The sequence below is a fragment of the Chanodichthys erythropterus genome, chromosome 3, assembly GCF_024489055.1.
Source record: "Chanodichthys erythropterus isolate Z2021 chromosome 3, ASM2448905v1, whole genome shotgun sequence".
Taxonomy (NCBI): Eukaryota; Metazoa; Chordata; class Actinopteri; order Cypriniformes; family Xenocyprididae; genus Chanodichthys; species Chanodichthys erythropterus.
The window spans coordinates 39,039,136-39,052,093 of NC_090223.1; the positions used below are offsets into that span (position 1 = coordinate 39,039,136).

At 37.3% G+C, this 12,958-nt stretch overlaps 1 protein-coding gene across 2 annotated transcripts in view; it reads right to left on the bottom strand.

Moving 5' to 3' along the window:
* septin9a (septin 9a) overlaps positions 1-6,410 on the bottom strand; it is a 103,444-nt gene extending 97,034 nt beyond the window's left edge. For both annotated transcript variants that reach the window (XR_010894632.1, XM_067382168.1), the window contains exon 1: positions 6,174-6,410. Coding sequence is in view for 1 of the 2 variants with exons in the window: in XM_067382168.1 (XP_067238269.1) it covers positions 6,174-6,198 (25 nt within the window). In the remaining variant the exon portion in view is untranslated. The remainder of the gene's footprint in view (positions 1-6,173) is intronic.
* Between the last annotated feature and the right edge of the window lie 6,548 nt (positions 6,411-12,958).

Here is a 12,958-nt window from a genome sequence, read left to right on the forward strand (position 1 = left end):
CTGAAGCAGCGAGACATGGAGGAGGTAGGAAAAGACCAAACCATCTGTCAGTTTCAGTGTCAAGTCAAGTGCTGTCAAAGGAAACATTTTAGCACATGTGAAATGTGTGACATGGTACCGAAAATGACTGTGATCAACCTTCCAAGTCGACATGCCTCTGGAGCAGAGAGGAATTTCAAAGCACTCTCGGCCTGGGTTAATTTTACAGGAGATTTGAGTTGCCGCTGACTCACCTGTCAGCTCGACTGTGATGACAGGGCAGGTCAGGAAAGGGGAGGGAGGCAGCGAAGGAAAAGGAGCCAGATACCGATTAAAAAAATGTGCTATAGTGCAGAGTCTCTATTGCCTCAGTAAGCTCTGTTGGGCAATGATCCAAAATAAAGGATTAACAAAGAGATTCATTCATCCGCTCAAAATCATTCACTTCTAGATGAGACATGGGAGACATTTTTTAGCATGAAACCTAACAGTATTCCACATGGAAGTATTGCAAGCAATCCAACTTGTAGTTTTTTTCCATAGGATCTTCACACTTAACATCGTCCAATAAACAAAATGGAGGCAGAAAATGACTCATAACAGTTCAGAAATCAGGAGTTCATCCAAGCATTCAACTGCTGCAGAAAGAGCTGACAGTGTGTCATGATTAATAAATGATCTGTGTGATTTGCGGCCTGTATGTGTGAACATGTCTAGTGGAGTCTTATTGTGTTAGTGTTTGATTTCTTCTCATTGTGAGTTACTGATTTACCTCAAGTGCTCAGGGTGTGTTACACGGTAAAGCACACATGTGCACACGCAATACAAAGTGTTGCATAATCTTTGAAAAATGTAAATCAATAAACAAAAAACTTGAAGTGCTTATGACTTTAAAGGGATATTTCAGCCAAAAAAATAAAGTCCTGTCATCATTTACTCACCCTTATGTTGTTCCATGTTGTGGTTTTTGTCTTTGCCCGTTGACATTCCTCCAATGGGCAAAAGCAGTTGAAACATTCTTCAAAATATCCAAGAAAGTCATATAGGTTTGGAACAACATGAAGTAAATGATGACAGAATTTTTATTTTTGGGTGAACTATCATTGTTCTTGCAGTGGAGGCCAAGGTTGTACTTGAGGGATAATCTCTGAATGAGCTCACATACACTGTGTGCTGCCAGAGAAAGAAGGAGAAAAAGGACTGACTGATTACATGATCCAACATGTGTGTGCTAGGAGTTGGGTGTGCTGTGACAATGACTTTGGCAGGCCTGAGGAAACGCTACATTCCTGCCAAATCATTGTGTACACAGAGAGTTCGGCTTATGGGTCTGTCGAGATTATAGGGAAGAAACATGCGGCTGTTCTCAATGGAAGTGCTCTATTTAGCGCCGCAGGCTCTGTTGCACAACGAGTAGTGTATATAAAACACTGGGAACAAGCAATGAATGTTCTCCATACTACAAAATGCAGCTGCCACTGTGATACAGGGAAGCAAACATGTTCAGTCACACAAATGAGTTGATGTGATTATCACCCTAAATGTGTCCATTGACAGATCAGTCTTGAGGTTTTCCTTAGGGTTGTAAAGGTCTTTCTTTCTAGGGTCACAAGGGTCTAGGGTCATTTTTAGTCAAGTAAAGTCAAATTTATTTATATACCGCTTTTTACAATTGGTAATTGTTTCAAAGCAGCTTTACATATTAGAAGCACAGAAAAAAAAAAAAAAGAAGTGGTTAAAAATAAGCTGTACAAGCAAGCGTGGTAATGTTTATTTAGTCTATTAATGTTTAGCTTTTTACCAAAATACTAAAAATCACCCTCATTCTGAAAACATCTTATCTTTATGTTCAGGAAATGGAAAAAATATAAAATATTAAAAAAAATATGATTTGGAGTTGTCAGACAACCCCCCCAAGATGGGGTTAGCCAGTCTTATTTCTTTTTCTTTCTTTTTTTTTCTTTCTCAAAAGTTTCCTGCAAATTATAAAGTTAGGTTAGCCTACAAGTTTAGTCAGTGTGCGTAGCCTATCTTTACTAGACTGCCAAAGAGGGGTAACCATAACAACAGAAAGATGCTTGCGTTTTCCATTGCAGTCGGTTTGGGCGGTACACGTCGATGATAAACAACACTGACAAATGATTATGTAGACCTATAAGTTTATTATAAATGTTCACATCACAAAAGTCGGCCTATAACAAAAAAGTTTATTGACATTTGGATAACTGCTATAGTGGCGCGAGACGACGAATCCCGCCAAGAATCTAATTCACACAATGCAAAACGTATGACATCCCAGGTAAAAAAGTAGTATACTTTAGTGTATTTGAAATATGAATGAAGTACATGAATTATAAAACAAGTATACTTCTACTTGTTGTACTTTATTTAAAGAGTATTTGATTTGTACTTTTTAAAAGTATACTTCAAAAAAGATGTAATTAAGTTCAACTTAATAGTCCAAACAGTAAGTATACTAATTTATCAGTAATCAAATTATTTTTGAAATGTACTTTTTGAAAGTGTACTTTGTTGTTAATGTATTTTAAATAGTATTGAAGTTTATTTTTTTTAAGTGTATTCAATTTGACATACTTAGAGTGGCAATTTAGTGTACTTATGGGAAGTATATATTTTTTGGAAATTAATTGTTAGTATACTTTTTTTAAAGTGTACTATGTTCTCACTTCATTAGAAGTGTGACTTCTGTACACTTTATACAGTACACTCTAAAATAAGTGTATTTTTAGTGGCATATCAGAGTACTCTCATAAAATATGTTAAAATACAAAAATGTATAGTGGTAATTTAGTGTACTTTTAGTAAGTACGCTTATTTGTAATACAAAGTATAATTTATTAAAGTGTACACTGATTTCACTTCATCTGTAGTGTAATCTTAGAGTCAGTCTGTTGTTCGTTATCTGGCCGGACTCGGTGTTCATCTTCAGTTCTCTCTTCACAGCAGTTCAGTCAGTGTACTGTTTGAGTACATGAATTACTCGGGGATATTGGTTTGTTTGAACTCAGAGGGAGTGTCAGCCACATTAAAAAAGTTAACAGCTTAAGTCATTTGTGGATTAATGTGTATTGGAGACGCGAACCGTTTAAAACGATTCAGTTCGATTTGGTGAACTGGTTCAAAAAGATCCGGTTACATCGAATGATTCGTTCGCGAACCGGATATCATCACAAACTGCTTTGTTTTGAACTCTCTCTCACAACAGATACGGAAAAGAAGACAATGCTGAATAAAGTCGTAGTTTTTGCTATTTTTGGACCAAAATGTATTTTCGATGCTTCAAAAAATTCTAACTGACCCTCTGATGTCACATGGACTACTTTGATGATGTTTTTCTTACCTTTAGAGCTCTCGGACTAAATCTAAAATATCTTAAACTTTGTTCCAAAGATAAACGGAGGTCTTACGGGTTTGGAACAACATGAGGGTAAGTTATTAATGACATAATTTTGCTATTTGGGTGAACTAACCCTTTAATTTGAAGAACATGCATGTTCACGTTATATCTTGGAATACAGACTTGACTTCCCAGATTACAAATTTGAAAATCCACTTAACTCTGCCATTTTTGATTTTCAAAACAGAAAAGTTCAAGTTCTTGTTTTAGCATGTTCATTTGTGCACTCAATACTTGGTTGGCAGCACATATTACAGCAAATGACTTGCTCCTAGCACAAATTACAGCATCAGTGAAGTGTGGCATGGAAGTGATCAGCCTGGCACTATTGGGCCTTCAGATCATCTGTATATTGTTGGATCGACTGTTTCTCATCTTTCTCTTGAAAATATCCCATAGATTCAGGTCAGGCATGTTGGCTGGCCAATAAAACACAGTAATATCATGGTCAGCAAACCACTTGGAAGTGTTTTTTGCACTGTGGGCAGGTGCTAAAGTCCTGCTGGAAAAGGAAATCAGCATCTCCATAAAGCTTGTCAGCAGATGGAGGCATAAAGTGCTCCAAAATCTCCTGGAAGATGGCTGCATTGACGTTGCACTTGATAAAACACAATGGACCAACACCAGCAGATGTCACGGCCCCCCAAATCATTACTGACTTCAGAAACTTCCCTCTAGACTTCAAGCAGCTTGGATTCTGTGCCTCTCCAGTCTTCCTTCAGACTCATGATGTCAACATGAAATGCAAAATTTACTTTTATCTGAAAAGAGGACTTTCGACCACTGTTCACTGTCCAGTTCTTTTTCTCCTTAGCCCAGGTAAGATGCTTCTGACGTTGTTTCTGTTTCAGAAGTGGCTTGGTAGTCCTTTTCCTGAAGATGTCTAAGTGTGGTGACTCTTGATGCTCTGACTCCGGCTTCATTTGACTCATTTTGAAGCTCTCCCAAGTGTTTGAATCGGCTTTACTTGACCGTATTCTCAAGCTTGTGGTCATCCCTGTTGCTTGTGCTCCTTTGCCTACCCAATTTCTTCCTTCTAGTCAACTTTGCATTTAATATGCTTTGATACATCACTCTGTAAACAGCCACCCCATTCAGTAATGACCATCTGTGACTTACTCTCTTTGTGGAGGGTGTCAATGATTGTCTCCTGGACCATTGCCAAGTCAGCAGTCTTCCCCATTAGTGTGGTTTCAAAGAACAAAAGATACCCGGAATTTATACTGTAGGGATGGTCATTTAATGAAACTCAAATGTAAATATTCTAATATTTTGAGATACTGGATTTTGGACTTTCATGAGCTGTATGCTCTAATCAACAAATTAAAAAAAAAAAAAAAAAAAAAAACTTTTGAAATGTTTTACTTTACATGTAGGGAATCTAGTATAAATGAAAGTTTCATTTTTTAAAATAATTTACAATGAAAAAATGAACTTTTTCACGATATTCTAATTATATGACCAGCACCTGTAGATATGCATGTGTAGTAAGTTGTTTGCCATTGTTCTGTTCCCGGCATTTCAGAGAAAGTCGACTGTTCAAGGTTCCTCCTTTTGCCAATATCTGCTTTTGTGTGTTACTTTAGTGTTAATAATAAAGATCCTTTTCTGAAATGCAATTTGTAATCTGTTGATTTAATGTATTTGAACTGAATTGTAATGTAATACACTTGTAGTGTAATACCAACATTCATGCTTAAGTATAACAAAATGGGGATAAAATTACAAATGAAATGTACTTTCAATTTGTTTCTACCTTACACTATAATAACATTGCACTGAAAGTACGTGTCTATGATGTTTAGGTTGTAATTGAACTTCACTTCAAAAACATTATTATTGTCATAGTGGGACACTTTAAAAGCACTAAATATAGTTAGGAAGTGCATTTGTAGATCACTTGAAATGTTACAGAGGCATACTAAATTAACTGTTTATAGTAATTATAAGTATGATAGCAGTATGCACAAAATGTACTTAAACACAACTATAATTTGCACTGCAATGCCTTTTTAAGTGTATTTACATTAGAATAGCAATACAATGCAATTGTACTGTAAGTGTGCTTAATTGCTCATGAATCTTGATTTTCATTAGTGTATTTTAGTGCACTTGAAGTTTAAAAAAAGTTGTTCCATTTTAGTATACAATTTACACTAGAAGTGTAGTTAAATAGATGTTAAGTTGAAGTTAATACATAATTGAATACACTTAACTATACTTGGATTTGACGAAAATAGTACAAAATGTAGAAAATATACTTAGTACACTTTATTAAAGTATATTTTTAATATAATTCTTTTTCACCTGGGATCCTTAAGGAAATAACCCCTAATTAATAATTGTACAAGACCCCAACGTTTGTCATAAAATAGCATATGTTTATCTAAAAAAGTTCTACAAAATAATTTCAGTAAACCAAGCCAAAGGGTATCTGATTTCCCTGAGCACAGCACATGAGCAAAACTACTTATTCATTGAAATTATGGGAGGTCATTTTCAGTTAATCGGTTAAGGCCTACGTATTAGCCTACAATGCCAATTTCTATTGTTTATAGCCCAAGATGATTATGCCTACTTGCCTTTTTAGAGATTATTTGCATACATGTTGTATAAGTCCTAAATCGACTGTTTATAATAAAAAGAGAATATCACAGCGCAAATAAACTTTTCAAGTTTGCTTTCACTTTTACATAGCGGTATCTAGATTAACTGCTATTTTATGAGAGATCACATCGGTTGTTGACAAAAAAACTTTAGGTGGTCCTGTACTCACCAGAATATGTTTTCTTCATGTTCATCGGGTCCTTTTTCTCCTGTGTATTTCAACTTTAGTCTATTAAGTCCGTATCTCAGATTGCAACATCTGAAATATGTTCGATAGTTGCGTTGAATTTCTCTCTGGCACTCCACAAAGCACATGTACCTCGATCAAAATGTATGTATTTAATTCGTCCTAATACTAAACCAACTAAATCGGTTAGAACTAAACTCCCACACACCTCCAGCTTTACCTGTCCACACACACCTATGGATAACTCCGCCTTAGGGATAGAGATAAGATACCTGAAGGTTTGAAGCTGGAACTGTTTGTTAGTCTAGTTGACAAATAACATGGATAACGTTTTTTTTTTTTTTTTTTTTAAGGTTAAAATTAGTATGACTGTAAATGTAATAGTAGTTTTGTAACTGATAACCAGTTCCATGATTTGGGTCAATATATAATTGAGGGAGTTTTCATGTCCATGAGATTTATCTTGCAAACATGATTATTAAAATAAAATTTTAAAAGTCTTCAGTGTTCTTCATGATCTTGTCTTTACAAATTTCATAGTTAATTATTATGGAAATAATCATATATTTATAAAAATTTACTAGATATCCCTAAAATGTCAACTAAATAACCGTCCGAAATGAATTACAACCACAATCTCATTACCTAAAAAAACATTTAAAAAAACTCATTTAAAAACAGTTTTAATTATATTATTTACATTAAGTTGAAGTAATTGTGAACAATGTGTCTTTTTGGGCAATATGTCACATTTTCAATAGAAATTGACAAATTGAATATATGTCCGAGAAGTTGCTGTCATCTAAGTTACCCATAGCAAATACACCCCAAATACAAGAGTGTGTTTTCCAAATCACATGACCTGCTCCACATGATGTCATTTCCTCCTGAAAAGAAAACTAGCAAGACTCCAAGGTATGTTCTCCCTCCACATTTTCAGTTATTTCACCTAAAGTAGTGCTTAGGGCAAATGTGTACTTATCATATGTCAACAATGTTACTACAATGAATTCATAAATAACTTTGAATTTCAATTCCACTCAGTTGTACATATACTATTTAGAAGAACCTCTCCGTAAAATGCCATGTGGTGTCTGGTGCTAGGCAACCATTTTGATTTTATCCCTAAAAACAGCAAAAATGTCAACTAAGTTACCAGTCACCTATGTTACTCTGCAAAGGTAACTTAGTTGACCAAGAGTAACATAGTTGACATTCATGACATGTTCTTATAGTTTTCAGGAGTTCATTTAATATTCTAATTGTACAGTAACTATAAAATACTTTGCAATAAATATTATAAAAGTAAACTTGTTTTCAGGCAAATGCCACGATTATCTGCTGCAGAAAAGATGTGCTCAGGTTGATTCCTGCCCCACAGCACGTGACAGCACGTCATGTTGAAATAAAAAGAGATATGTGGGAAGATATTGCCAAATCATATCTTACAGTTTTTCTCCATTGGTTTGGCTCATTTCTTGAAACAGAAATTACATTCTCAAAACTACATGGACAAACCTCTAAACCACTTGGCAATTGTTCACAACAGAATTGAATTTCTCATTCATTTTGCAAATTGCAAATGTCTAAGTACATGTCTCAATGTCTCACTACATCTTTGGGAATGATTAAGTACAGGTAGCCTACATTTAGCACAATTTCCAAGTGAATAGATCTTGTTGATCTAAACTGATTGTCGATTCTCAGTCTAATGGTTGTTTGCTCCAAAACGTGTCAGCGTCATTTCATTGTATAAGTCATCACACGCACAATAGTTTGTTCAATTGTCAAAATTAGTCAAGAACATAATACCATGAATACCATATATGAATCCTTGGAACATTTGATAAATTATTACAGCAATTGACAATCAGGTGAAACTAGAACTTGACTAACATGTAACATGTAAGTCAGTTACTGGTTGTCCATCATTATAACTTTTTTACAATTAAGCAGTTGTTCCCAAACTTGTTTGGCTTCAGTACCCACTTTACCTCATTTGTGTATCCAGGTAATCCAGGTATGAAAGTATTTGACTTATCTGACTTCAACATTTTGCCTAAAAACTGCAGCTTACTGTATGATGCAATTATCATTATAATCCTTATTTTGAAGAATATAACATACAATAAGAAAAAGGGTCAAAGAGCTGCAATTAGTGCCTCCCATGTAAATCTAATACTGTGGGTTTTACTGTAACATTTCAGTAAGTCTAGTCATTGATGATTTTCCCCCTCCCCTTTCTGTCAAATACCCCCTGTAGTACCTCTGCATAGGGCTACATGTACCCCAGGTTTGGAACCACTGGAGTAGTGGCCAGTAGTATAATGAAGTTGTGGAGAACATAGAACATTCCTATGTAATTGTCTGTAATGTAGTGTACTACTCTTCTGTATGACTGATTTGATGTAGAGAATAATGGCATTGGAAGGAAACGAGCGACCAGTGAAGAACTGTTAGTTGTGAAACTCCAGCTTTATTTACAGCACTGTAGGCTGCATATAATTTTCACTGTTTTTTGTTTGTGTGTTTATATTACAGTATATTATGCTGTATACATTTTCCTTTTACTCTGATGTATGGAAGTTACTTTATGTGTGTGAATGATAATGGTTACAATTTCCTTGGCAGTATGAGTGCAATATATGATGTCAAACCTTGGAGGCTACTCTTACCCTAAAATCCTGTCTTTTTTCAGTTTTACACACAATTGTATTCTGTTAGCTAGACAAAAACTGTACAGTAACCATTGTCAGTGAAGGACTGGACTAAGACTGAAAGGTGGACATGAGGGATATTTGCCATAGTGACAAAACATCTAAACATTTTGACTTGCAGTGCTTACACAATGCCAAAGGAACTAAGCATTTTGGGGGCACTGACTGTTTAAATGAGAAGGAAATTTAGTTTTGACACAAACAGTTTAAACTGATGTGCGTCTGTATTTCTCCTTTATGTCATGAAATATTCAACAGGTCTTGATTAAATGCAATAAAAGATTAGCTAACCTATAATAATTGATATAGTTTAGGATTGTGTTTGTTAAATACATCATCCTACTTTGTCATGTCCAGTCAACTATGTTACTTTTGTCAACTATGATACTGGGCTGTCAATTAAGTTACCATTATGTTTTTTTAAAAAATATATGTATTTCAATGGTTCCCTAATCTCCAAGTAAATATTTAGATACTGAGTAGCTGTCAAATATATACCTCAGCATAATTTAATCAAGAAAATTATCATGAATCAAGCAGTTTGGAAACAAAATATACAGACTGGTTACTTCAGTACTTGAAATTTGGGGTTTCAATTGAACAAAATGTGTATTTTCTTAATTAATTGGGTATTTTAATTGAAAAGGTAGGTAAATAGACACATATTCTTCCAAGAGTAATGATTTTTTTAAATGTCTGCCATTTACATAAAGTTAAAACTTATAGGTTTTGTCCGTAACATAGTTGACCAAATAATGAGTAAACTTCTTGTTTTTAAAACTAAATATCTGAAATCAATTATGCCTGAGCTTGGCAATTACTAAAAACAAAATATTTCAGGGATGATTTATCAGGGAAGATAATAATATTTTGTAAATAAATATATTTTTTCCCAGAAATAATTCAAACTCAAAATCTCCCACAATTATATATTGACCCATTTGCAAAATGATAAAAACAGTAAACATTTATGAAAAACAATTTAATTATTGATATTATTAAAAATATCAACACATATATTTTCGAGCCAGCAAATATTATTAAATTGTATAGGTAGATTATTAAGATTTAAAACATGAGACAACTTTCCCCAACCAGACATTTATAAAAAGTAACCGTAAAACAGAATAAACTTTTGGTTTATACATTTATTTGTATAGCGCTTTTCACAATACATATCATTTCAAAGCATATACCTTCAGTAGGGGAGAGTGGGGTGATTTGTGCCAGGGGGGAAGTAGTTCCACCCATTGTTTCTGGAAAACCATAGAAGAAATTGGTCATGTGACCACATAATTTTGTAAAGCCATCCATTTTACTCATCCTCCAAAGAAGAGAGACACATGGAAAGGACATTTTAGCTAAAAAAAAAAAAACTGTTTTTTTCCCTTTCAAAGTAAAATTTCTATGATCAAGGTTTTTTGATTGTAGTGAACAATTATAGACAAGTTTGTAAACATTTCACACAAGTTTTAATGCTTTAGCAGGCTACACAATGAGTCTATAGTTAGCATGATGTTAGCTCTTAACTGCTGGATCATGCTAGTTTTTCAAACTTGTGGATCCGGGGTGATTTGTGCCAGAGGGCCTGGGTTATGTTGTGCCAGTGGCACAACTCACCCCCATGTATGATTATTTTCAACATGTTATTAATTTGTAATTGTACATTGTACTCTTACATTTTAGCAGTTAAACTATGTGACATTCTTGATTTTAGACCAAAACCCATCATGCCACACACTTATAAAACACACTTTCTGAAGATGAAAAGCATGAAAGGGTCCAATGTTGTGCAAAAGGCATGAAAACAACCAATATTGTGTGAAAACTGAATGGAGATTATCAAATTATCATAAGATTTGTGAGTGATTTAGAGCACAGCAGAACTCAGTCAGATAAAGGCTTATTAATGAAAGTTCCTATCAAAAAAAATTAATTGTATTAAAAGGGCAACTATAAAAAAAGCCAGTGTTGGAGCAGCAAACAGGTATTTTCATCTTCAGAAAGATCTTTCTTCCTCCCAATATTGCATGAAAACTGTGAGTTGCTTAATAATGTGGAACAACCTTTAAGTAGGGTTTCCACAGACCGGGCAAATTATTTTGTCTGAGACTGATACCAGTTATTGTCACGGATCCCTTGTCCCCAGAACTCCATTTCCCATGATCCTCGTGTTTCCACACCTGCACTCACTTCCCTCATCTTCTCCTCCTCATCACGGATTGCCTGCACCTGTTCCTGATTGTCAGCACACCCTTTATATTGGACTCACTCCCTTCACTCTGTAAGGAACTCAGAACGAGCGTGTCTGAGTTCGGGACTCTTATGTTGAAGTGTTGTCATGTCTGTCTTCACCTTGTGCTTGCCCTCACTCCCTTGTTAGTTACTATGGTCACCCTAGTTAATTGCCTTGATGATTTTCCCCTCCCCCTTGTTACCTCATTAGCCCTCTCTGTATAAATAGGTCCCTGTTTTAGTCAGCGGGGGTTGGTTATTGTTGGAGTTTCTCAACTTAGTGTTTTTTGTTGTTCTCCCATGGTGTTCATGCCTTGTCTTGTCTTGTCTGGAGTTAATGTTATTGCCATGCCTGGATTCATACCTTGCTAACCCGTGGATTACTTTGTCATGCATGGAACCAAGTTTGTATTCATGTGACTTTTAGTGTGGAATAAACTGCTTGCATTTAGATCATCACCCTTCTTCATTTGAGACAACACAGCAGACGTTACACACTCCTTGTCCGTTCTAAATGTTATATTGATGTGTTTGGTTCTGTTGATCTCCTTCGTTATATTAATAAATACCTATCTATTGTGGATTTCCGTTGATGCCTCATCTCTGCAACACCAAACCGTAACAGAAGAACGGACCAATACCGCTGGATATCCACAAAGGATAAGATGGGAATTTTCCTCATCCTCGAGGCTCCAACTCCTTCTCAGCCTCTCGCAACTACATCTGCGGCCGACCGGCTGATCGGGCTCTTCCAGGTTGGCCGTTCACTGGAGAGGTATGTGGAGGAGTTTGTAGAGCTTGCTTTCCTGACTAACTGGTCAGATGCACTTTTGAACGCCCTGTTTCTGGATGGACTGGACGATGACACTATCCGTTTGGATGAACCTGAAAATTCCTTTTCCTTGAGCGAAACCATTAATCTAATTTTGTATTTAAACGGATCTAATTTCTTAGTCGATGAGGTTCAGGATAAGTGTCAATCCCGTGCAGTCCCTCCAGAAACAGAGGTGGCCAGGCCAGTTGGTCAGACTGCTTCTTCCTCCACATATCCCTCCAGTGAAGTGACTTCCTGGTCTACGCTGGACCCACAATCCTCCGTTGGGCCCAGAAGGCGTAGGAGGAGGAAGAAGCCCGCTCCAGCCCTCTCCGAGCACGCTCCAGCCCTCTCAGAGCACGCTCCAGTGGCAGTAGGGATTCTGGTGGAGTATGAGGGGATGGACTGGCCCTCTGCTCCAGCCGCCGCCGAGCCCTCAGCTCCAGCCGCCGCCGCCGCCGAGCAATCCGCTCCAGCCGCTTCAGTCTCAGCCGCCGAGTCAGTCGCTTCAGCCTCAGCCGCTACAGCCTCAGCCGCCGAGCAAACCGCTCCATGCTCCGCTGCCCACGAGCCCACTCCTGCCCACAAACCCACGCCATTCCTCAGGCTCCTGAAGTCCCTCCTTAGCCTCCACAAGTATTTTTTGGGGGGGGGCCAGGTACCCGTGGGCGGGGTACATGTGGGCGCCACACATGGGGGTGGGCTCCGAACACTGCCGTGGCAGCCCACTACACCTGACCCGCCGTGGCTGCCCACTGCTCCTGACCCGCCTTGGCAGCCCGCTGCACCTGACCTGCCATGGCTCATGGACCCGCCCTGGAGACCTCCACTCCTACCCATGCCTCTCCCTGCACCGGTATGAGGTCTCCAGGGTGCCCACCCCCCCTCCCCGGTGTTCCATCTACGGCGCGTGGTCGCGCCTACCGGGAGGGGGAGGTACTGTCACGGATCCCTTGTCCCCAGAACTCCATTTCCCATGATCCTCGTGTTTCCACACCTGC